The sequence below is a fragment of the Aphelocoma coerulescens genome, chromosome 4 (assembly GCF_041296385.1).
Source record: "Aphelocoma coerulescens isolate FSJ_1873_10779 chromosome 4, UR_Acoe_1.0, whole genome shotgun sequence".
Taxonomy (NCBI): Eukaryota; Metazoa; Chordata; class Aves; order Passeriformes; family Corvidae; genus Aphelocoma; species Aphelocoma coerulescens.
This window is the reverse complement of record NC_091017.1, coordinates 15,866,806-15,893,906: the sequence shown is the minus strand read 5'-3', so window position 1 is coordinate 15,893,906 and position 27,101 is coordinate 15,866,806. Positions and strand designations below refer to the sequence as shown.

Sequence of the window (27,101 nt, the reverse complement as noted above, 5' to 3'; positions counted from 1 at the left end):
TGTGAGCAGTATTCCCTTTTTGTACACCCAATTTAGCCAGTGTAAAACAGAGGAAGTGTTCAGCAAACAGATACAAGCAGAAATGTAGCTCCAAAGAAAAGCACATTATTTACTCACTATATCTCTGAACACTACTGCTCGGAGGCGATTAATATCCATATCCTGCAGAAGTCTGTCATGGTCCCGTATTGGAGAAATGCCACCCGTCACAATGTCCACTGGACTCTATTAAAAAAATCCCAATTGTTTAAGATCCTGTTTTTAAAAGCATTCTACCAGGAATCACTAAGCGTGTACAATCGCCCACTGTACATCATATTGTCATAACTAGAGCACAAAGATCAGATATGCGTTTCATCTTTAAAGAAGAAAAAATCTGGCCAATTCTTGTGACAGATTTAATTTCCAGTGTTTGTGCCACCCCACTTCAGGTCTGTTAAAATATCAGTGGTGCATGTACAAATTTAAAAACTTATCCCTCTGTGCAGAGTAATCATTATTGACTTCTGTGTTTCTGAATGTGGTCTTAAACTTGCCTTTGCTGCAGACTTTCCTGATCCTATAAAGCCTTGCACTGCTTTTTGGTTCTTCCCAGTGTCTCCAATAGGTTTCATCTGTGCATGCTGCTGACACTCCAAGCAATTTCTTACTGCTACTGCACATACTTGAGGGAAAAAGAAACGTTAAGAGTTATTCTGAGAAATAGTATTGTTCTATATTCCCTTACAGAAACGTACAGTACAATTCTGTTTACCACTTAAAACTAAAAAGTTTACACACATTAGTAAAATATTTTACTTCCATAAGTTTTAGAGAGTTGCAAAACAATGCTCAAAATCCTTTAATAATTTATAACTAATAGCGAATGCTGAACTATTAGAACATATATGCTGTATCTAATGGATACTTCAAGGTGAGCAAGTGAGCATCCCTCCCTGCCATTTTACCATGCATACAACCACGGGGTGGGTGGGGTGAAGACAGCTAAATTTCACAAACTTGCAAGGGAGAAGACAAGTGATACACTGGTGAAACAAATGGCAACGTTTGCTTCACAATACTCTGTTACTCTTGGACTAAATGCTCTGAGTTACACAACTTTTTTTTTTTTTTTTAGCTGCACATTTGCGTCCTGTTTCATCTTCTAATATTTTATTTTCAAAGGAAAAAAGAACTACCCCACCTCTATACCTGTTTGCATCCCATAAATCTTGTTCTACCTGCACAAAGTTTTAATTGCCTAGAAAGGGAGAGGAAGGCTAGTTACTGTTGAGGCTCTGAGCTGCTCTGGCACTCATGCAAATTAAACTTTTCATTACAGAAGTCTTACAGCATGCAACTAAGCATGAATACTCTCCTCTGGTATTAACCACCTGGACCCTGCTATGATCTCATATGTTCTCATTTTCAGAATATTTGTTACTTTTTTAGGTAACTGACTACTTTCTTTCAATCCAATTTGAAGCAAACATACTGTAATAATTGGATACAATTACTGCCCAATTTGAATCCTTCAGAAATTTACATCTCTAGTTTCCACCATACCTTCCTATACTGACCTTCAAGTGTTAAATCTCTTTTCTAAGTATTGCAAAGGTTCATTTTTTTAATATAGTACAAGATTACTTTTCTTAAAGCTGCTGTATTCCCAGCCTTGATTATTTGGGGAACTTCGGCAAAAGAAATATCCTCATGGAAAAAATGAAAACAGGCTACCAAACTTACTTTATTTAAACTTTTAAAGAGGAATACATTTGCACTGCAGAATACAGTAACATTGTAAAAGATCTTAATGTCTGACTAAATTTAATCTTGATTTAACAAAACAATGGACAGGGAAAAAATAAAGCTAACAGCTGCTAACTATTTAGTAACTGCAAACTCCTATGCTCATTAAGTGGTCTTATTTGCTTACCTAGACGAAGACATTGTCTCAGAATTCCTCCAGATGACATATTTTTCTCAGACTCAATTTCAGTGAAACCAAGAGAGCTTGCAAAAATTAACACATCCACAAGGTTGATTAACCTCTGGAGAAATGTTAAAGATGCTTCTACTGAAAGTCCTTGAGTTGGCTCAATATTCTCCAATTCATGCTACACAGAGAAAAATTGAAAGCAACATTTACTTCTTCACAAAGGTAATATTCTACAAGCTAGATGAAGAAAAATGTGTGCTGGAAGTCCACTATCAGTCACATTCAAAAGTAATAATTACTTATTTTCTAGGAACAATCATTAGTATTGGGATTTAATCCCATTCCAGACCACTGTGGGGCAACAAAGCCAGGAAACTCCTTGTTATGTCTTCAGGCAAAGATGGCAAGATCCAATTTACCTTAGGAAAAGCACAGAGGGAGCAAAGGGAGGAAAGAGATGCCTGTGGAAATATCCCACACACACTTCCTGTTTCCCAAAAGGACAGCTATAATAATCAATACACTCCATAAAGAAAGGCATCCTCCCAACAAGTGAGGGATTTTCAAATAAAAATGGAATTTCTTACAGTAGCAGATGTGGCAGCAGAAAGCAATGGCAAGATACCACCACAGGCCATGATCATGTTGTCCATCACTTGAGAGATGAGGTGGATCGTGTTGTGCACAAACACCACATTGTCACTGCTATTCACAAAGTCCATCACAGTTTTTGTAGAATGGCTGTCCAAAAATAAAAAAAACATTCAGAGTAGAGCTTTATTTTTGACGTATTTTAACATATTTATGTTTTCACAAAACTAAAACCAGACACAGCAGTGGGGCAGCAAATAAAGCATGACTGTAAAGGTGAACTGATGTATCTCAATCTAAACCTAAAACTACATTTCCTTTCTGTTCATAAACTGCTCAAGATCACAGGTTGCTAAAAACACCAGAAGGATTGCTGGTCTATGACTACTTGCTAGCAAAAGTCACTGTAACAGAAAACAGAATAAAGTCTCCTGGAACTGTGAACTAGATTTGAACTTAAATCTTTGGAAAACTAAAGCAAATAGTAAGGATTTCTCAGAGAAATTGAAAATCAACAAAGCACAAAAACTCAGACAAAAAAACTTTTCAAAATAGAAGCTAAACTAGAAATATATTTGAGCTATATCTGATGATGTCCTGACAGGTTAACTAAAACACATTCTAAAAAATTATAGTCAGACAAAAATTCACCTCAGTTTAAATTGTCTGAATCACTTAAATACTCTATTTCTTCATCCTGATATCCCTTTTTATCTGGTCACTACAGCTATATGGTTCAATTTAAATTAGACATTCACTACTACAAGCTAACAATAGACACCACTTTTCAGTTATTAAATCTTAACATTGAATCACAGAACTACCACTGTTTTCAAAGATCTTCATGATTACATTCCAGATCCCTGTTAGAAGTTTATTTTTAAATTAACATCTCTGTATTCACAGAACCTATCAAAGCAGCAACTCAGTGTGTGTAAATGCAGAAGTAAGAAATACTATTTTGGATACATCATCTTTCTTATCCACATTTAGATACTAATAGAAGACACAAGCCCTTACACACATTAGGATAATTAAAATCTTGGTTGAATAAAAATCAACAGCAAGACTGCCATTGACTTATATGCAGCCAGGATTTCAGTCCAAATCCGTGTGCAGGTCCTGAGCCAGTGCACACTTGTGTCTGTAAAGAACCTTAAAAATAAAACCTGAGAATAACTTGGTATAGGTCACAAAATAAGTAAGGCTACTGAATAGTGAGTAAAACACCAGATGTCCAAAACTCCAAGTCAATGAGCCCCTTATAAATGAGCCCAGTCTAGATCACTCCATACAAAGCCCAGGATGTACCTTCTCCACATCTGAATATCTGTTTCTATGGAGAAGAGCAGGTCTGTGAGCAGGCGCTGGTGCATCAGCGACCACTTGAACTCCGGAATACGGAACACAGTTGACCTCGTGTCTCTCCTCTGCCCATCCAATGGAGCAGCCAGCTCTTGTCCCGAGGAAACCTGCTGCCTTGAGGGCTGAATGCACAGTTTGCAGACAAAAAAGAAAATAAAACACAAAAACCAGCCCTGGTTATTACTTCCCATGGTACACACTGAAATGCATTTAATAAGACTTGAGATTTCAGATATCCAACCAGTCCAGACTGAGTACATGGTTCCAAATAAAGCTAGAACTATTACACAAATGCTATATAATGGATATACCAAAACTACAAACTACTCTACAGCTGCACTACCACACCTGCCAGTCTAGGCATTCACAAGCAGCCACCCAACCTTACCACAGGGGGAGAATATGTTGCTGTTGACAGTGGTTTTCCTCCTTTAAGGAAGAATGGTGCAGAATGAAGAGCATCCATTAGGAGGTATCTCTGCAGAAGGGAAGTACTCAGAGACATGACTATTTAACCATGAAAAGCTGGATTAGAAACTGAAGACTAGAGGGGTGGAGCACTTCAGCACACAACAGAAGCCCAGTCTTAATTTATACTTGTACAAAATGGTACAATGACATGATGTAGTGAAAAACCTATCAATTTTTATAGTTTAAAACAAAAAAGATTAAGTGTCCATCTAACCACACACTCAGTTTATATCAGCATTCATACGTGGATATACAAAAATCATGGAGATTCCTCAGTACACAAATTAATAAGAATTATGGCTATTTTAACGCAGGGTTAAAAGTATTCTACAGATAACTCACAAAATTCACACACATTAAAATCTCCAAATGTTTGGGCACACTTTCTCAAAAAATTCATAAAAAAACAACTTCCTTTTATTTTTAAGTTAGACAGATGAAGGACAGGTACAATTTACCTCAGGTATGGATCTGGGGGGCAGAGGTGCTTCTAGACATGTGTTAGCTTTCAGCTCCAGTCTTTCTGTATCTGATGCAACACTAGAAACATCAAGCTTGGCAATTCTTTTGTCAGAGGCTCCAGCAGGCTCTGCCACACGTGCATTTGCATTTTCCACAGTCGTTCTGGTTTCACTAGAAACTATGTTTCCTTCCTTCAGCTTCTTTTTTCCTGCTGAATCCGACTGAGTTCCTGCTTCTGGAACGGCAGAACTCACTGTCTCTGGCAAAGTCAGTTCTTGTTTCTTCTCATCCACACTTTCCATATCCTCAGGTTTCAAACGCACAGATTCAGGTTGCTTCTCTGTTGTTTCTTCCTGCTTTGTCACTTTGCTTTCATTAGAGCCACATTCCTTGCTCCTTTCTGCAAACTCTTCTGAAGGCAAACTACTTTCATCCTTCAAATCAACAAAGTCATCTTCATCTTCCACCTCTACGGCTGATTTTTCCAGTTTTTCTGGACTTGTGGGAGTTTCTCCTTCCACAGGAGTTTGCATGGCTAAAGAAGCAGCAGTGACAGCAACTGTTTCTTCCACGAGCTCATCAGCTTTGCTAGAATCTTCAATTGCTTCAGCTATTCCAGTACTGATTTCTGAGACACTGGGCTTCACCGTTTCTGGTTCTGGAGAAAACTCCACACAAGACACTGCTTTTAAATCCTGTGTAGTATCCCCATCCTCTCCCTCTGATTGCTCCTTATGATTAGACACTGAATTTGTTTGTTGGCCACCATCTGATGAGTTTTCTGTCTCTTTTTTTTCAGTTCTGCACTCGGTATCTCCATCAGTAACGCAGGAAGGAGCAGGAGCATCTTCTTTTAACTCCAAAGATTGCTGCTTTCCCCTGGTTTCAGCTTCTTTGCTAATCCCAGAGATTGTTCTAATTGGAGTCGAAGAATGTACTCCACTCCCTTCACCTCCTTTCCCTTGGTACTCCTTGTACATTTGAGAAAGACTCTCTTTGTGCATTTCAAAAGTTACCTACAAGAACAGAGTTCAAAGGACATTAGAAATTATATATTAATGACTGTTTTCTCGGGAAAAAAAAAAATCAATGTTCAAATTACAAATTTATATTGGATACTGTCCTTTTCATTAAAAAAACCTGCACATTGGAGATCATTTCAACTGAGAACAAGTTTTTTCTTATGTGTGCCTGTTATTCCTGGCTAAAAGAAATTTTAAAAAGTAAAGCCGGTGGCAAAAAACCCCAACTAGACTGATCCAAAGGACATCCTAAGCATAACATCCACAGAATCAGATTATTAGATTAGATTAGAATTAGATTAGATTCAAAAACCTCATTTTTTTTTGTGAAGGGGGATGCTGTGACAAGTAGCAGAGCTTTCACATCATTTTGAGTATGCTCAAAAATCCACAAAGATAAATAAACTCTTGGAAATTTTACAGTAAAAAGTACAATCTCACAAAACCAGAGCAGAGAGGAGCATCTAACAAAGCCAAAATCATGTGGATTCCCAAATGACACCTAAAGTTCTCCAGAGGACATTTCCTCTGGTGAGTGCTATTCACCCCATCTCAGCCTGAGAACATCTACACAAACTGATTAAAGTGAAAAGACTTCTCTACTCCTTAGTTGAAAAAATTATTGTTTCTAGGTATATAAAAAAAAGTTACAGATAGAAAAATTCTTTATATACACGCTGATAAAAGGCATTTGCCCAAATAAATCAGTGTGTTACAAAAAACCAAAATACCACTAGACCAACTTAAGTTTTTATTACACTGCTATTCAATTTATTTTATCCATACCTTTCCATTTAGGATTTAAATTTATCTTCCATAACACAAGTGTTTATTTATCTGTAAGCTCAGTTCTGAAAATTTTCCCAACATAAGCCCCACCTGAGGGGTTTTTTAAATAAATCATTTTCTGTATCATAAACATTTTCCACAGGCAAAGCAGAGTAGTGCATTCCACTAAATATACAAACACACATTTCCTTATTCTCTTACATACTCAGCTCATTCATTTGGATTCCATCTAAAAATTCCATGTACATGCTATTCAAAGTGATGATTAGTCAATAGGAATATTTTCCCTTAAGATGACACAGAGAAGACAATGAAATAATTTTTCAGATTAAAAAGATACCACACATGATAGTTAACAAATCAGAGATAAGCAAAGAAAGCAAAGATAAAAAGTATTTTTGGCAGGTTCTGATGTCAATATCAGCTTTTTAATATACTATTTTCTCCTATCAATCAAGTATATTAAAGTTCTGAAGGAGCAATGCACTATTTTAACACAACCTGAAGCATATAATTCATTAAAGTTGATTTAATTGAAACTTTAGTCTCTAGAAATAGAACTGGGATATCTCACTCCTCTTGTTTAAAAAAAACCAAGGTCTTGATGTACTAGTTTTCTTTCAGTTATGTACAAAAAAAAAAAAAGAAGTGTGAATGATTACAAATGATTGAAAGTTCATCCATCTGCCACAATGGATCTATAACATTTTGATTCTAGGGTTTTGCTAAAAAGAGCACATGGGGGGTATTATTAGTTTAGAAATACTTCCTTCCTGAATTGTACCACAATCAGAATGTCAAAGGCAACACAAAATAGATCATGCTAATTAGATGCCCACTTTTCACTTGTTTTCCAAAACATGATTAGGGCAAAGCTGCTACTTTAGGTCTAATCATTACTTTTCTGAAGAAGGAATCTTGACACCTTGAACCCATCTCCAGCTAGCTTTCCCTCTTCCCTCTCTCCCTGTTGCTTCCTCCATTTCCAAAACTACTAAAAAGCTTTGTTCCAGCAAGCACTAAAGAGACATTTGACAAATAAAAATGTCATTGGTTGATTTCAGCAGAACTTCTACAAACTTCCCAGAAAGCACACTGCCCCACAATATTTAACAGTGTGAATATCCATATTTTCACACATCGTTCTAGTGTAAATCTCATTAAACTCACATGCAGTAGTAAAAGCTGCCAAGTTTATGCCTTTCCCTTTCTACTCCATGAACACAGTCTATAGGGCTGGCAACTACTTTTGGAGAAATGGGCAGTCAGTTGTATCTCAGTTTGTACAACCTGAGACCTACACTTTTGCTAAAATGCTTTTTTCTAGTGTGCTACCAAGCCCATCCTCCTTACAAAAACCTATTGCAGCTTCAGATTTTTCCTTACCAGCCAAATTTATCATCTGGTTCACAGCCTTAAATCAACCTTGCTTGAAAATAAGTCAAATTCTGTTCTCCATAAGTCAGGATCATGAGCTTGCTTTTACTCTCCTCCCTCCCCTCAGAATCCTGAACTCCACCATCTCATGGTCACCGTAGCCAAGGCTGCCTTTCACCTCTGCACTTCCAGCCAGCTGTGGCCAACATTTAAAAATACAGTGTAGGGTATAGGGATGCAATACCATTGCACAATCAATTTCATCTGAAACCTGGAACAGACAATGCTTTGGAAGCCATTAGAGCAATACTAAAAATGAAACTCTGCATTGCAGGATTTTTAATTGCTACTAAAAAGGAAAAGAAACAAAGACCAGCAAGAAGGTCAATACTGACAACTTGTCTTCACAGATGGGTAATGTAAACTTATGGACAAATAAATCCAAGCAAAATCTGATGAGAATCTACACTGATTTCAGAACAATGCAAGAAAATGTAAGGAGAGAAACACTGGTAAAGAAAATTAGACAGTACAGAACTAAAGGAAAACATCGCTCCCCAACAAAACCCAAAATTCACTTAACAAGGATAGCAATTTCTACTTTTACTGCAAACATCAACAAGAACTCATGTTACAATGTATTAAAATACCATCCTTTAAATCAAACCCTAAAATAGCAAGGCAGAGAATTAGAGAGATCATGTGATCCATCCATTTTGAGTCTGCGGATTTCCTATATAACAAAAGGATACAAAATTAAGAAATTCTGTTTTGTAAAATCCAACTTTTCAACACGGCTGTATAAACACTTCTGATCACTATATCAATCTGTAATTTGGTTTGACAGGAAACCAAGAAATAGTGGTACAACGATGGAGGCGCTGGGCAATTCTTCCCCCACATTTCTATTGCATGACGTGGCATTTATGAAGCACACAAGTTCACAAAGCCAAACAATAGATACAAAACACCTAAGGTCAACAAAATCAGTATCAACAAAAATGCAAAATGAAGTGGAAATTATGATTACTAAAAGCAAGCGCACAGAGTATATAAAGGTATTAAAGATTAAACATTAGGATCTGCAAGCACGCAACAATTTACAAGGCAACTGCTACCTTGAAGAACCTTAAATGCACATACATAATTTTTTATTTTCCTTAAGGCATTTGCAACTGTAAAGCTGATAATACAAAATTAATTACCAGAAATTGTTCTAAATTAGTGAGCTAAAAGGCCAATCATTAATCTTCACCATCATTTGATGGTTAATCCATAGCTGTCTGCAATGTTTGGAATGCATCTCTATGCACTACCAGTGGAAGACACTGGTGAGCTAATAACTGCAACATTTGCCTCTGCCATTAATTTTAACTTAATTTGACATCCAACATTTACTAATTGCCAAGGAGAAACATTAGCATACAGCAATGAGAAAGGGTAAGATGATTGACATTTGCATTAAAGAACATAGAGAGAAAACATTTTAACTATTCGTTAAGATTTTGGCCTTTTTTTCCATTTTCAGGTGGGCAATTTCATAGAGTAGAGAGAGGAAGGGAATATCTTGCCAGACAGGACAGACAATTATATATATTGCTATTTCCTTCTAGACTGTGCTCAGTGCAAACCAGCTCCTGTGCTGGTTTAAATAAACTCTTCATAATAAATTAATAAACTCCTCATAATTCCAAAAAGCATCACAGCATTTTAAATCTTAACAAGGATTTTACTGACCTGCTTTTTCCACTTCTCTACTAACACTAACTGTTCAAAAGTGTAATCCAATCTCCAAACACAAACAGGCCTGTTTAGACAGGAGACACCACTATCAGAGATATCAAAACCAATTCTCCACTCAGCAAAGTAAAAGATACAAAGTTACTGTGTGCACCACACACTGAGTTACAGTCTGTAACCCACTGACCTGAGGAATCTCTGGGCTGTTTCTGAGTGGTTCACAGAAGAAAGCTAAGGAAAACAAGTTAAAATATACTTTGCAGGACACTACATATGAGAGGTTTCTAGGAGTCTAAACTTCCACTGCAAGCATGTTCAGTGATGTACAAGGTGGGGGGAAACCACTGTGCCAAGATGGTTTCACGTTCCTGTATCTTGCATTTTCACCTAAGTAGTGAAATAGTGAATAGTTCTGCCTTTTTTTTTCACTCATCTTGAGAAAACAATTTCTAGAATAGGAAAGCGAGTACTAGTCAATATAATTCATAATTCTTATGAATTCTTATAATTCTTTGCTTCTCTGAGGGAGAATTTTATGTATCTTAGCAGCATTTTATTTTCAAATCAAGGTATAGCTTACTGTTACATTACCATACAACAGTAAATTCAAACTGCATATCAAACATGTATTAGCTCATTTTCACTTAGGAAATTACTGCTTTTTATGAGTTTAAATTGCAAGACATGAGCACACACAATTGTCTCAAGGTATGTATTTTCTCACTATCTCAATCCCTGCCTCCATTCCTACAGTTCAAGGGACTGTTAAATCCTACATTGTACACATTTGATATTTAGCTATTAACAAAAATATTCTGTAAGTAAACTCAGCATTTATCACCCCATTGTTGCAGTGCCTAGCGACAGGTCTTACACACTGCTCACTTCTGCCATCCTCTTCCAGTATCTCCCTATATTGTTGGCAGCCCTGCAGCAAAGACTCCATATCCATCATTTCAAATAATGGCCTAGAGACCTAATTCAGGCCCCACAATATGAACAGAGGTAGCTGCAAGTAAGGAAGAGGATTGCTTCAAATTGCAGCACCAGCAAAGAAAACCACTAACAGTTCTTGAGGCTGCAGACACAGGTCCCATCTTGCAATGATTTTTATACCAAGTCATTCAGATGAGAATCCTCTCTCCCCTCAAGTCTTCTTTACTTAGGAAGACTATTTCAGAGCTACTTGCCTCTTTATGCACCAGCTCTCTCTACTGCAAATGTTTCTGGAATTCTTCTTTTTGAGAGCTCTGACCCCTAGTAGCAAATGTCTTTTACAATCTTCTTTTAAGGCTTCTCTGCAGTTTTATAAAGCTTTTTGCCTGCTTTATAAATTCTCAGTTTACCTTGCTCTTTTCTATTCTATCCCCATTTCTTTCAGTTTGGATTACTCAAATTTTAGCATCCTGCAGCTTTATTCATGACACTGCACTCCCTCAAACCAAGTGAATCATGAGATGGAGGAGCTCCTCATTAACCACACATGCTGTAAGAGCCCATCACTGGTACCCATCTCTGCCTGCTGAACAATGAAAATACTTTCTTCTCCCTGGAGGCATTGCTTAGAAAAGCCTTCCCACACATCTACTACAAAAGAATCTGTAACAAGGAAACACCTCATAAAGGTGAGGGACTGCATCATCACAACATATCTTGGAGGGTGCACAGCTCTAAAGGAAGCTGCACATTCCAGTCTCCAAGCTCCTTCTGCTCTCCATAACTCAGGTGACACTCTGAGAAACATTTCTATGCAGAGTAAGTAATATTTATGAAAAATAACTATTTACACCCTAAGAATGAACATAATATTTAACAATTTCAAGCCTGTTCCCAGCTTCCCTTCACTGACATATTGGGCAGGGCATAAGTGAAAACCAAAAACCTGCAGTGGTACAATGACCCTCTGGGCCAGGTACGTCTGCTTCCCCTGAGGGCAATGCAGACACACTTTTCAGAGGACTGAAGAATACCTGAAGCCTTCAAAATTCCCTGGAGTTGAACATCTCTGCTGTGGAAGACCCTCCTGCCTTCATGGCAGGGATAAAAAGCCAACAAAACTGTCCTAAGGAATTCCTGAATGCCAGTGAGATTTGGCCTTCAGATTCCAACAGCCTCTTACCTCCTAAAATTACTTAAAATACTACTTACTCCTAAAACTACTGAGCCACGTTCTCTGCAAATTAGCTTTTTAATTGCCACCATATATTAACTCCACCACCACCTAATCTTTGCAGCTTTTGCCAGTTTTCCCTCATCAGACAGGGACGAAAACCTGGCAAACATGGCACAAATAAATGCTCTGGTGGTTTATTCCCCGCTTTTAAATTAAACAAGCAGGGCATGAAAGAATATACAAATTTACTTAGCACTCACAGTGTTAATAACAACTGTACTTCTTTAGACTGAAAACTGACAATTAGTTAGAAATACACTGTCCTCTAAGGTCCCACTACTAACATTTTAAGATTATACTTCTCATTCGGATCAGTGAATAAAATTTTTCACTTAAACAGCCACAGAACTGTAGCTTACACATACTAACATCTCTGAGTCTTACTCACTGAAAATTTCTTGAGCTACTAAAAACTAAAAATAAAAATCATTATTTACCTGAATTTATTTTCTTTAGCAGAAAGGTAACATGAATCAACTTTTAAGTAGTAACATATATTTAAGGGCCTGAAATAAGCAAATGTTAGTCTTCCCAGTAGTTTAAAACATTCAGATCATTTAGGAGTGTATTATACTGTATTAATAATTATATTCTTTTAAAACTTGGGGAAGCTGAAAGGTTAAAAAGGAAAGTTGTCCACCATTCTTCACTTTTTTCCTATTATTAACCCCCAAATCATTGGTCCTTTGTAAAAAGTAACAGGACTAGACAGATAAAATCTAAGGCCTAGTTAGCATGGTTGAAATGTTTAAAAAACAGATATTCTTAGATGCTTTCAGAAATTCAACATTTGCCAGTCAGAACAAACTGGAGCTGTGATTTAATTTTTCCATTAATATTTTCATTGAACTAGAAGCAACAGATTAAACACCTTTGTATACAATGGTTTAATATCTGGAAAGCATCAAAAAATAATACGGAAATTAACAAAGTACATGAGTAATACTAAGAAATTGGGCTTTAAAAAGGTTGCACACACCTACACACCTTCTAAATTCTGAGTGCAAGGAAGCCAATGCAGTGCAATTATGCTGGAAAAGCCACTGCTGCTTATAAAACGCTGTGCAGCTGTTGGAGGAGAGGGTTACAGTGACAAACAGCTTCCCTGCTACAAAGGTGGCAGGAAATCTATCAAACTGGACAATAAAATTGCAATTGAGTTTCTTTGGCTTTTTATAGCAGCTGCATGTATCTTGATGTGTAGCTCTGCAAAACCTATCCAATTCTGTAACACTGGTCCTTTATGTACTAGTTCTTTATCATAGAATGGTGTTATAAATTAGTGGCACCAACAGCGCAGAGGGTTGTAAAAAGGAAAAATAAGCAGTAACCCAATACAATTAGAGATGAAATAGGAAAAACCCAAATTGGTTATTCTCTTAGCAATGTTAAGGAAATATTTTTGTTCCCATAATTCCCATATTACTTTGAAAGCATGCTAGAAATCAAAAACATCTGAGATGCGCTTAGCATTGAACAATTTGCCCACTGAATTATGCCTACACCAGGTGATGTGTGAATCTCTATGAATCTCAATAGTGGTATAACAGGATACAAGACTATTTAAAGTTAAGTAAAATTAACAGGATTAAAAATTCATTATAATTATCTATTTATAAGGACATTTTCAAGAGCTTTTTTTGTGATTTATCCTAATTTATGTAATTAACAGGCAGCTCTGAAATATCATCTAGTCTTATATGGCTAGTTGCATGAATTGTATGTATTATTTACCAAAAAAGTTCAAATGGAAAGTGCATAATAAAGGTGATATTTTAAAATCTTGGTAATGGCATCATCATTCAAATCAATATTGTCAAGTTAGTTTCTGGCTGCTTTTTCTGTTTAAACATTCTCATTTAGGCTTCTGGAACTAGTATTAGTACTGATCTCCAAACAAACTGAACTCCTTTATGAGTCCTTCAGTATTCCACCCACACTCTATTCACATACTTCCAACCTTGCCATCATTCAACTTCCTCTGAAGTAGGCTGAAAGAATAAACAGATCTTATATATCTGTTTATAAGATAAATGGAAAGTCAACAAAGTTAGACTTGGGGAAAACCTACAGGGAGTTACTCCTACAACCAAGGACACCTCCCTATGGCAGCACACCAGGAACCAAAAATGAGACACCCAGAATGAAGTAGGTCATCTTCTCCTTCACTATGGAATGGCACAAAAGCATACAGCATTTAAAATACAAATAAATAAACCAAACCCACATTATCCATATCTATGGATTTTTTTGGTCTTTTGTAAAACTGTGGGGTTTTGTTCTTGACATTTGGCCATGGCATCCCAATAAAATCTTGGGTTTTTTCTCTAGGAACTCTGGATCATTGATTAGCCACATTAAGTCACTGAAGAAAATGACCAAAAATCCTTTTTGACATAGATGCTGTTTAAATGAGATTTCCGACATTACGTTATCTTACAAAAAGACTCTAAGAATAGAACTATAGATTATAAGATAATGTGCTAGTTAATTTCTAAATTCAAGACACCAAAGCTCCCTGTAAGAGCTAGAAAGGTGGTCTTCCTTCATTCACCTCTCCATCTTTCCCCAGGGACAGGTCCCAGTAATTCCCAGCAATCACACAAGTGCTAAATTATGCCAGTATTATATAAAAGTACATTAGGGATCTTTACTCTGGCTACAGCTTGCCATTGTACAATCCACCCCTGCCCTCTGCATCTTGGGGAAAAGGAGGAAACTGGTTTTTGAAGACTGCAGAGCCGACAAAAAAGAATATTAAGAATGGTCCAACACCTAAAATGTGATCTCTCTAAGGGTTAAAATGTGGCCCTGGGCACTTTGCACCGGAATTCCACTTAGCTAAGTGACTGTTTAATAAAGTTATTTCACCCACTTTTATTACATAGATTTCTACAATTGTCTCTCCATGGCCCAAGAATCCACCATGGACCTCTGAATGCAATAAATAGAGCTGCAATATAACAGGGTTCTTGCTGTCTGCAGAGACTGACCTTTTTTGAGGAAAAAAAATCATACAAAATCAGACCTCAGAAATGCCAAAAATTCCTGAGTATCATAAAGTGATCTTTAGGATTCAGACATGTCCTTTTCCCACTGCCAAGTGGCACATATTTAGAAACAGGTAATTTATAATTTAATTCATTTTAAGTAAATATTCTGATAACCAGAATAATTCTGAGGCCCATGTTGGCCTCACTCTTTTGTTCAGAATAAGGCAGTATAAAATACCTTTTGTACTACTGTGCCTTGTTCAGAGAACCACTAATAACTTTTATGATGTAACTCTGGTTGTAACAACAAAATTCAGACAGAACAATAACAAAGGGTAATAGTCTCATTCATACTGCAAGGATTTGCACTCTCACCCCATATTCCATGACAGTTTAACAGCTGAAGCATCTGCCCTAACTTAGCTTTCTTTGCTTTTTACTCATTTGTTTTACAGCCTTTTGATGTTACTAAAAGGTATTTTTGTTTATGAATAGCTATGGTGCGCCACCTTGTGTTCCTGCTGCTACTAAAAAGCAAAACCAGCACCAAAATTTTTCAGAAATGCTCCTGAAATTTGACTGATTTCATTTTCGGTATCAGGATAAACTAATTTGAGCAACAACAACAAAAAATATTTGTGTTAAAACAACAAAATTAACATTTAATTGTCATATATTTCAAAGTTATGGACAGTAACAGGTAAAAACACAGGGCTTTAATTTAATTACTGACCTTCACTTCAAGATTATCTCACTGTATGATACAGTACTTAAAGGTTCTAAATCTAATTACAGAACAAAACAAAATTTCCCAACTATTTCAAACACTCACCTTTGAATGTGTGATTGACAGTGTGTCCACCCACACACGCCAGCCACCCCACTCATATTTTATTGCATGGTACAGCAAAATCCGAAATATGGTGTACACCATCTCAGTTATCTTCTGCTCCTCAGAAGTCTTTGGATTAAAACAACAAAGGGAAAGCATCCACTCCTGCCAGACAGAGCACTGCAACAAACTCCTACAAAATACACACGTGCTGTTAAATCATATATTAAAATATATCTTAGAATCAAGAACTCAACACACTTAAAAAAATTGCTACATGCAAGCTTCCCTAATTTTTCATACTGAAGACTTTGCTGGAGTACAGAATTTGCTGAAACAGCAATGAAGCTGTATTTGCCTCATGAGTTTAATTTACTAGGAGACCTTGTTACTTATTTTGTACACTTGTGCATAGAGCAAGCCATCTTACCTCCTGTTTTCTCTGCTGTTATTAAAAAGTTTAATCATATCCGAAAGGAAGGCTCGCCGGATCTCCAGAGTTTCAGGACACTGTGGGGAATTACGGATCAGGACTGCAATAACCTTCAAAATCTCTGTAAAACAGTACACAAGTAACAAGATATTAGGACTAAGCATAGCATAAAACACAAGGCCTCTTTCAATAGTGTTTGAACAAGAAAAGTGATACCACGTAAGAAAGTTTTATATTGAGAAAAAGCACATCTCTATTGGAGAAGAAGGTTTAACTAAAACAAATCCCTTCTTCCAATAGTTCTCAAACCTAGCTGCCCATCAGGGGGATTTGCAGGCCTCTACACCTGAAGAAAACTGAATTTATTGAATTATCATGTTTAAGCAACACAAATATTGCTGCCTGACAATTGATAAGCTGTCAGAACCGTTTTTACATGAGGTTCACATAAAAAAAGCATCCTTCAGAAAAGCAATGTATGATAAAAATGCACAGATTTTGCTCTACCTTGATAATACCAAATTTTCAGTGAATGTGACCAACTTCCAATTAAACTTAACAGTTTCTGTTTTAAAAAACCTTCCCAATACAAAACTTTATCTCTTGTGATCACAATGTTTTCTGTATATTTTGGAGGTCAAAACTGAGGGTACATTGCACTTGTTGAAGCAGTGGGGCAGTGACTGTTCTTGTTACTCTAAAAGAAGTCCCCTCTGTGAATTAATTAGGGTGCAATTCAAATACAGTCACTGTGATAGTTGCAGTTCATCTTGTACAACTTCCTTAAAGAGAAAATCCTTATTTGATAATACTACTGATCTAAAAAAGGTACTCTGGAAGTCACTCTTCCTCCTAGACCTACCTGATTTCAGACTCAACTCAGTCTCCATATAGTCTATACTGACCACAGCAGTGACTGCCAACTTCAAAAATCTTAGGAGAAAGCAACAGAAACCTGCTCACATCTCTTGCTTCATATAGATTTACCAGAAGGCAATTGCATAGTGTAACCAGATTTCTTTCTCCCATATCTGCTTTGCTTTCCTTCCTCTTCCCCCACTTTCTACCTGAAGCAAACCCACAACTGTGACCTACATTTAATGACAAAGCAGCTATGAAAGTGAAAAATCTGTTATTTCTACAGAAAAAAAGTTAACTCCCAAAGCTACCATAAGTCCATTGTATTATATAGAGCACATTAATAATGCATATAATTCAGGAAAGGAGATCAGTATTTTCTCTAAGTTCAAAAGACATCTAAAGTTTCATATCAAGATATGTCCAATAAAGTAAGCTAACCAAAACAGTGAGCAGATACATTCCTCCAATTTTCCATCTACCATTGTCATACTGAATGTAATTTAAGATGAAAGCTGTTTCCATATTTCAGGTAATTTCATCTGACACCAATAAATAATGCATTCAGAATTTTGCTGGAACCTTAACATATATTAAATCAAAGTATCCTGTGCATGCAAGTCTTGAAAAACCATTTCATAACATGACTGCACAGCCAAAAAAGGTGAGTTATGAACTACATTCACATTTAGACACATAAAACGTCCTTCAAAAAGCTATAGAGACATATTTTGTACGTAACTTCAACTAAATACAAGTTATCTGTCCTTTAGTGTGAAAAAAAATGTAAAGCTGAGATTAGAAGACTGGTAGATATAATTGATAAGCTTTTTCATTGGTGGGGTATTGTTTAAAGCAAACTTTTCTTAAGCTAGCACTTAAAAATGTGTATCATTCTTACGAGGATTTTGTATCTTCACTGTTGAATCTGGGTCAGGATGTTGTTTATGTATTACTTGAGTGCAAATCTGTTCAGTCAGAATCTGGCAAGAAAGAAGAAAATGCCATATCAATGTACAGAAGACAGCTTACTGAAAAATAGTTGGATACAGCACAATCACCATGATTCTAAAACTCATCCCAAAAAATCCCCACTCACTCACTTTCTTGATAATTTATTTCATCCTGTTCCTAAAACTCTGTACTCTAGAAACCACTTTTTTTTTTTGTTTCTCTCTTAAGTGCATACTGTTATTTAAAATACACTGGGAGATAAATGTGAATCTAACCTAAGCAATAATCCTAAGGCAAGATCATTGCTATAATAAAATTCCACATCTACATGAGCGTCTCCTTGAGACAGACAGGTTACTCATTATCTAGCATTGTTCATAATGAGCATAACCAAGTTAAGGAGGGGGTAAATCCTAAGCAGTGAGCTCTGGGAGGGAAAAAAAGCAGCATTCAGCTGCATCACACTAAGGTTTAATGTCATCTGGAACATATCAGCACAAATATGTTAAGTAATTTTCTAACAATGTCCTACAAGTAATTAGAAAGATTGGATTCTAACTACAGTGTATTCCTACCTCAAACAGGACATTGTATGTGGTCATGGTGAATAAGCTTGTCTGAAGCATCAGCCTCTCAGCCAACAAAGAGAACAATCCGTGTCCAAGCATGACTTCAGCTTTTCTCCTAAAATGGTAGAGAAAGATAAAATAAACTTATGCATTCAATTTGCTTTAGGGGGAAAATATTTAGAACACGTGCCTCAAGAAATACAAAATCACTGGTAAGGTATTGTTCTTGTTTGTTCCTTAAGTCTTTCACTTTTGGTGAAGGAAAAAGGGAAGTGTTCAGATTCTGAAAGGACAGATCATTCCCTGAAGGCAGCCACCTTTCTTCCATAAATGAGGTCCACTCACCCATGGGCCCAAAAAGCTGAAACACAGCCTTGGGGATTTCTTGATAAACACTGAGAAAATGACACTTTTGCCCTCATTTCACTCAAAAATGCAACCACGGATAGCAATCTCAATAGTTGTCTACTATCACAGTCAACTTGAGACATATTAAACCTAATTCTCAGCAACAGGGGGTTCCATCTCACCAGTCTAATTCTTGCTATTGATTTCACTGGAAAAGGGCCACTTTGAAAAGCAGGAAGTCACACTGCAAGTAACAATTAAATCAGCTTGATAAGGAAGTCAAAATGCCTGGACACTAGCTGACAATAACAAGCAATTCCATCATATCAAAAATATATTCATGACAAATAGACTGAGGGGTAGTTGAAGAAGAACAGCTCCTATTCAGAGAAGCCTATTTAGTGATCAACCTCCAATATGGCTTTGCTCCCTTTACACACAAATGTGTGCATATACACCCAGTAATTTATACACAAAATAGCATATAGAATGTATGTGTCACAACCTACCTTTACTCCTTCCTTTCTTGGGAGGCTTAGTTTAAGACCCAAATCAGTACTTACTTTGGAGCAAGATGCTTTAAGAAATATCCCATCACTTTCAGAGCTTGCACCCTGATGCCTTCACTTTGTGATGCTAAAAGCTTGTAGACCACCCTAAATGGAAAAAACATATTGCTCTTCTATCAATGTGAAGAATAAGAAATGAAGGGGTTTGGTCCTTGTAAATCTCACATAAAAATTTAAGACATCTAAATGTATTTATCAATTACATCCAATTTATTTCATCGCTTACTTTTTAGACAGTCAAGTGCTTAGGGCCACGTCACTATCTGATTCTAGTTGGACTGTGGTTCATAGTATTCAACAGATCTTTAAATCTGAAATATGATTTAACTTTATCTACATGGACTACTAAGCTGTCTTCGAAAAAAGAAAACATTAATTTCCAAATGTTCCATGAAATTATACTGGAACAGAAGGCACAGAACTCATCCTTTACCATAAATACATAATGATAAAATTTTTGAAAAAATTTGGATCACTTCACTAGGGGGAAGGAAAAAATCCTACCCCATTTAAACAATTTTGGAGAGTCTTTCCAAAAATATTCCATGTTACAACATGGCATTTTAGATCAGGAAGTTTTAAAGAGTTCAAAGAACTTCAAGTTTTTAGGCCTTATCTATACATAACTGAGCACTCATCACGAGTTATGCACCTTTATTTTTATACACCCAAAAATAATTCTCAGGACACCTGAACTAAGACAAAAAAAAAAAAAAACAACTCAGTTCTATACCAGAATTAAAGGTAAAACCTAAGGGTAACTACAAAACAGTTAGGTATTACAAATAATTCATCCTGAAGAATGCTGCAACCACAGAAACTACAGAAGGAAACAAAAAAGCAAACCTATGATGCACTGGCCATTCAAGCAATACAATCCATTTCTCTGCTTTTCTTTACAGAACACTATCAGGGTTACCTAATTGCATAGGGAAAAAGCATTTCCTTTTTTTTTTTCCCCCTACATGATTGGTTACTTTAAAATTTTAAGAGAACTCCAAATATTTATAGAGCTTTGGAAAATTATTTTTAGATTTCAAGAATATAATGCCTTAATTGCAACAAGCAGATGTATCAAGAAGCATACAAACAATCCATAAAGTGACTGGAAACAACACAGGAGCAAGGAGTGTAACAAATGAGACAGAAAAACAAAGTGATTTCTCACTGTGGACTCACTATTCATGCTGACTTGCTCATATACTTGTTAAAAAAAAGAAAGCACCTACTGCTAGTTGTTAAATAAAACCAAATGGACTGCACTGGAGACCCAACATGACATTCAAATACTTCACTATTTAGAGTTTTTATTAGTTTTCCATACATAATACATTACCATATACATGAAATCAAATCTGATGAAAATGGGTAAAAAAAATATAATAATAAAAATCAGTCTAGCACTAAAAGGGGATAAAACAATTACAAACATGCCTGAATGTAGTCTCTTGAGAAAAGGCAACTGGAAAAAATATATGTATAAACAGGGTTAACCAAGAGGTGCAACTAAATGTATGAAATGAGATTCTGCCTTTACACAGTGAGAGAATTACTACTCCCCATATCCTTCAAGAATAGCTCTCACATTTGTTTGCCTGTATCAATTTTTTCTGCACTGTGTTCAGGCAGGTTCCTTTTAAATTAGAAAAGTTCAATACTGTGACCACCCTCTGAGAGCCACAAGGCAAAAGCAGAGTCATAACTTAACTCTTCTAGCAGATTTTCTACTTGTGCTCGTAGAATTTGCTACTTCCCCTACTTTTCTCTCACAATAGTGTTAAACACTATTTTTCTGTTTGTTGGGAAGAAGATTGCAAACAATGCATTACATGAAGTGCTACTTTTAAACAAATAAAAAGTTTTTCTGCAAAAGTCCCACAGGGAAAAAAAAAAAGGAAAAGAAAACTAACAAGGATCAGAAGATATCTGAATCAATTTTTGTCAGCCCCCTTCCAGTTCTAAAACATCTGTAAGAACGGGAGGCTGAAGACTGAGCACCAGTAGATGAAGACATCAACACACAGACTGAAACGGATCACTCCCTGTTTAAGTGTGACTGACAGCTTGGAAACATTAAAAAAAACACCTCATTGATAATAAATCCAACAGCACCTCTTGTCAGAATGAACACCTGGACCCAAAAATCTCCCAAGATGAGGAGTCTAAGACTGCAACACACATGCTGACGAGAACCTTTTCGATTTCACGGGAATTCTTGCAAGCAATATGGTCAAAACACTATTTCCTTTTTCCCACTTAGAAAATTCTAACTTACTGTAATCCATTCCTCTGATCAAACGCAGGGATCATAGAACTAGGATGCTCTGACATCAGAGCAACCAGCAACTGCAAGACATCCATTAGATTGTCATCCTGTTGAATAAAAGTTACAAACTTGAATTCACAACATGTACACTAGAACATTGTTTCAGCTAAAAGAACCACTACAAAAATATTTCAAGAGTATGTGGAGATTAATAATAAACTGAGGACCAAATCATTTTGGCCAGGATCAAAAGAAGTATAGAGCTAAAACTCAAATGCAGGAGAAAACATTACAAAAAATACATTTAATTGTTTAGGGTGAAAAGTGATGTATCACTGTCTGGGATGTACAGATTTGACAGGCAATGGATATTTAGACTATGTTACTTCCTTCCACACGTGTTCCTCCATTTGCATGGGTATATCCCAGTCCTTTCCTGTACAGGAGCTACAAATAAGCTGCTGCACGTTTTCTGGGGCACAGGGTGGTGTTTAATGAAAAGTTTCTACTCAGAAATGCTCAAACCATGAAAAAAAAATACTACCACCTGCCACAGACAATATTTAAAATGGGTAATTCAAGCTGCTCAGTAAAGTTTTCCATACTTTTAGTCTAAAGCACTCTAAGCTACAGTCCATTAATTTGTTCCAAGTTCATTGTAATTAAAAGTAACCGAAGAAATAATAAAATGCAAATGTCTTTTCCCATGCTTTGTAGTATTAAAATGAAAGTTTATTTTAAAACAAAAAAAGCCCACAAATAAAACACTGTACAACACTTCTGAACAAATATTCTGATTCTTTCTCTATTAGAAAATCAATTTTATATCCTCCTGAACTACTCTGTTCACCTGATGATATTATCAGCTGACATTACAGATGCTATCACTGAGGAGTGGGCCTTATGAGACAGCTAAATTTTACTTTTTTTGTTGATGTTTTTCTGAATTCACAGTTAGATTGTGGGATTCAGCATTCATGGATCTTTTACACTTGAGTATGCAAACTGCTAAGATATTTAAAACATCACATCCTCATCTGAAGGCTATATAGAGCTTCTGCTATTTTAGTTCACTCTTAGATGTTACCAAGAGTCTTATTTTTTACTTCTCCACATAAAGTTGAACTGCTTGACTGTGGTACTACCAGGTAGTAGTAACCAGCAAAGACAATAAAAGGAAAATATAGGTGTAAGCAAAATAAAAAATAAAAATTAAAAAATCTATACTGCTTGAAATAAAGTTCAATTAATTCCTTATTTTACCCATTTCAAGCACCCTTACAGAGATGAGATCAGTTAGATTTATGTCCCCATTTCCCTTGTCTTTGATGTTGCATCTGGCATAAAGTGCCTTTTCCTGGTGCTAAAATATGAAGATGCAGATGTATCAGTGGTAACCAACATTTTCTCCCAATTAAGTTTATATGCTTCTCTTAGATGCCATTAACATACATCTTTATTTTCTTAATGCATGTTTTCAATTTTATTGCTTTATTTAAGAAGCAAAATAAAAAGGAGAGGAAAAACAAAACAAAAAATATTACTTAGGCAGCCTGAAACAAGGTTTTGACTTTTTTTTAAAGTCGGTCTCACCATCTGTTTTTCTGCTTGGTAAATTGGTTTGTAGAACAACATAAGAAACCATTTTGACTTACTGGCTTAATGAACTTCAATCTAACATTGAACATAGTGCTTAAATCACTGCAAGAATATTGGCATATCAGCACACTACTCTAAACAATTGGACAATGCTTGCTACTTCCTCTGCAGAGCCATCTTGTGGCATGAAGGAGGTTATATTTGAAATTATTCAAACATTTGGTGGTCACAAACAGCACTAGTATGCCACTCTTCACAAACACATCCCCCAAATCAAAAATTACCTCATGAATAGTGAGCAGGTAATTGAGGATAGCCTGCAATTCATCTTCTTTTATTCCATAGTCCTTTTAAAACAAACAAGTTTTAAGTATCATCTTCCAAGTACAGAAGTGCTGCTTCCAAAAAAGCATTATTTCAAGAAATATTTATATAACAAAGCAAGTACCACACAACAAATTTGTTTTCACTTGATACTGTAACAGCTTCATAGTTGCAAGGGAGCTGTTTCCCTGCCCCCAAAAGCACCCGCTGAATGCTGTAAAAGTGTTTTAAGGCAATTTCAACAGAGGCATAAAAACAAGATAAATAGCAATATAGTATATGAAATAGTTAGAGTAATACATGTTAATTGATACAGTCAATTTGAACTGAGAGCTTCCTGTTAATAGAAGAATTAAATTGAGGTAGCATAAAGGACTCAAAAGCAGATCTAGAAGTTTAATTATAAGCCTCTTAGCTATACCCATATCTGTGTTTCCTTCTTATTTTCCACTACAGAAGCCCCTCTTCAGCTGCTGTCAACTTTGAAGAAATCTCAATCATTTATAGCACCTATGCCCAGTAATATACCTTGAAGTATTTTTTGTGAAAATAAAATAAAAACCAACAGTTTCTAAGAACAGGAGGAGGACAGGCAAAAGCAGACTTCTCCACTTTTTATGGTTTGGATTTGTGATAGAAACTGTGTTGATAATACAGAGATGTTTTTGTTATTGCTGAGCAGGGTTTACACAGAGCCAAGGCCTTTTCTGCTTTTTGGACCAGCCACACTGGCGAGGAAGTTGGGAATGCCTGGGAGGGTGGGAGGAGACACGGCCAGGACAGGTGACCCCAACTGACCAAAGGGATATTCCAGACTGTGTTACATCATGCTCAGGATATAAAGTAGTGGGAAGAAGGAGGAAGGGGGAAACACTTGGAGAGTGACATTTCTCTTCTCAAGTCACTGTTATGGGGCCCTGTGTGATGGGACCCGGCTCTCCTGGAGATGGCTGAGCACCTGCTTGCCCATGGGAAGCAGGGAGTGAACTCCTTGTTTTGCTTTCCTTGTGTATGTGGCTTTTGCTTCCCGTGTTACACTGTCTTTACCTCAGCTCACAGCTTGTGACTCTCCCTGATCCCACTATTCCTCTGCTGGGAGAGTAAGCAAGTGGCTGTGTGGTACTCGGTTGCTGGCTGAGGTTAAACAATGACAAACCTGGTGAAACTCTACCCAAAACTGTCCAAGTTATAAATCTCTGATAGAAATCTGAAAGAAAAGAAAAAAGAAAAAAGGAAAAAAAAAAAAAAAAAAGAAGAAGAAGAAGAAGAATCTAACACTAAATGAAAGTCTTTTAAGTCTTTTAGAGTTTGATAGAAAAAACGTTCCTGATAATTCAATTGCAACTCTTACTTTAAAGTAAGAGTTAAAGAGTCAAGAGCAGAGCTTTTCTGGTAGTTACTGCTCTGGGCAGAGCTCACAGGTCCATCAGCAACACAGGGGAAGAGTGGAAAAGGGAGGTAGATTCAAACATAAGAAAAGTCAGTCCACAGAAGAGAGAAAAGAGAGAAACCAAAACTTATGATAGGAAAGGGTCATGAAGAGCCTATAAACAGTAGAGCTGCTGAATTCCAACATTCCTCTAATGTCCAAGGAATAGTTGTGAACCTTATTGATAGAGTCTCTTATCCTCCTCTGTCCCACTGACCCACAGCATGTAATATCGAACGTTTCTCTTTAGTCTTTAAGCACTTAGGATGTATGTAATACTGCTCATGTTAAAAAACAAAACAAAACAAAACAAGAAATTAAATACTTATTTCCCCAAAAGTAAACATTTCTCAGCTAGTAACAGCTCCATTTTTTATAAAAACAGCTCAAAAGAGGAAAAAAATGCATCTTTAGCAGTGCTGCCCATGGCAAGAGCCACAACAAAAAGAAGCATCTTACGTGGCTTTTCTGTTTATTTACTGTTACAATTCAACACTTTTAGAGCACATTAGGCATTTCTTCATGAAAGAAAACTTAAATATCCTACCATAATTTAAAGCTATCCTACCTTCATCACAAGCTGTTTAATGAACATCAACAAAAATGCTCGCAGGGATAAAATCTCTTTTTGAGTAGGCCGTGGACCATCTACAAAAGAAAAGTAGACACATAAAATACAAGTTAACAGTTGTTATTAGCATAGACTGCATTTTCACAAAAAGAATAATGAAAGGCATTTTCTGGTGAAGAAGGCACAAAACTAAGTCTTCCCTCCCTCTATTTCAGACCACGAAACAGTACTGTGTTTTATCACTTCTTATTAGCAAAATGCCTGATCAGTGAGGTTCCACCAAGGCTTTTATTAAATAGTTTCCTAAACCCCTCTAAATTCTGATGATTTTAAAATTGCCTTGTAGTGCTATGAACCAACTTCATGCAAGGAATAAGACTGATATGAGAACTTTATGTCAGAATTTCCAGATTTTCAATTTTTGCAGTTTACAGTTCTTTTTAAGTTCTGCTAAAGCTCAAAGGAAGAGCTACATGCCATTATTATACACTGGCTAAATACACAAAAAGCAATCTTACAATGCTACATATAAAGAGTACCTTGAAAGACATGACTTAATTTGTTAACTCAAAGTCAAAAGGACTGGCTTCTGCCATTCCTGTGTAAAGCAGACTTTCAAAGAAACATTTTAAATACTTCAACACTCAGTAGTTCCCAGGAGAGGCAAGGTTAAAAAAACAGGTGCAACCAAGTGTCAAAGTCAAGTAAAAGCTTTGGTACAAAAAGCAAATGAACTGTTGCAAATATATTTTGGAGGATAGTTTTTACATTTGCCTGTAGGGTCACTGTTCTTATGATCTTAATCATCACAGAAAAGCAAACCATTTAGAGAATGAAAGTGATCATATGAGTCTGGTTTTATAATGTACAGGCCCACAGGCATATTTGGTTTAAGAACAGTTATTTTCAGTATAAACCAGCCTAGTCAAAACAAGCCATTAAACTGCATTACTAAGACTGTCCTACTCATCCACTTGCCTCAGGCTCAATAAATGAGTTAAGAAACTAAGTAAATCCATGTCTGCACAAAGAAAGGAGAAAACACACATGCTTTGCTTCTTAAAGGATGTGAAATACTACAAAACAATCTTTACAAGCCTCTAAGAGGAAGGGCTGGGCATTTTGAGAAGTTGGTGGTAGGAAATCAGACACGTCTAAGGAGCACTCACTCCTAGGATCTCTAGCTCTCTTCAATCACCCACTTCTCTCTCTGAAATTCCAGAGCCTTTCATTAAAGAGAGAGACCATATTCCCAGGCACAGCTCTACAGTTCCAACACCCTATCATTTCTATCTAGTATCAGTTCACATAGGTGTCTGATGACAGAGGATATGACTTCTAAAGAAAGTTTCCATTAGATTGTGAAAAAAAATCTTTCAAGGACAAAAGCCCACTGCTCACACCATTATGGGGAACCCACCCCACTGAAGGATAATGATTTCTGAAGT

General features: G+C 36.5%; 1 protein-coding gene across 4 annotated transcripts in view; it reads right to left on the bottom strand.

Moving 5' to 3' along the window:
* Positions 1–27,101, bottom strand: part of LRBA (LPS responsive beige-like anchor protein) — a 372,621-nt gene that overhangs the window by 294,732 nt on the left and 50,788 nt on the right. For all 4 annotated transcript variants that reach the window (XM_069012817.1, XM_069012818.1, XM_069012820.1 and 1 more), the window contains exons 14-27: positions 25,651–25,730; positions 23,614–23,676; positions 21,740–21,837; positions 19,459–19,551; positions 18,554–18,662; positions 17,926–18,007; positions 16,164–16,287; positions 15,734–15,926; positions 4,804–5,823; positions 3,821–3,996; positions 2,506–2,659; positions 1,916–2,096; positions 537–664; positions 118–225 (exon numbers count right to left, since the gene is read on the bottom strand). In XM_069012817.1, coding sequence (XP_068868918.1) covers positions 118–225; positions 537–664; positions 1,916–2,096; positions 2,506–2,659; positions 3,821–3,996; positions 4,804–5,823; positions 15,734–15,926; positions 16,164–16,287; positions 17,926–18,007; positions 18,554–18,662; positions 19,459–19,551; positions 21,740–21,837; positions 23,614–23,676; positions 25,651–25,730 — 2,609 coding nt within the window. The remainder of the gene's footprint in view (positions 1–117; positions 226–536; positions 665–1,915; positions 2,097–2,505; positions 2,660–3,820; positions 3,997–4,803; positions 5,824–15,733; positions 15,927–16,163; positions 16,288–17,925; positions 18,008–18,553; positions 18,663–19,458; positions 19,552–21,739; positions 21,838–23,613; positions 23,677–25,650; positions 25,731–27,101) is intronic.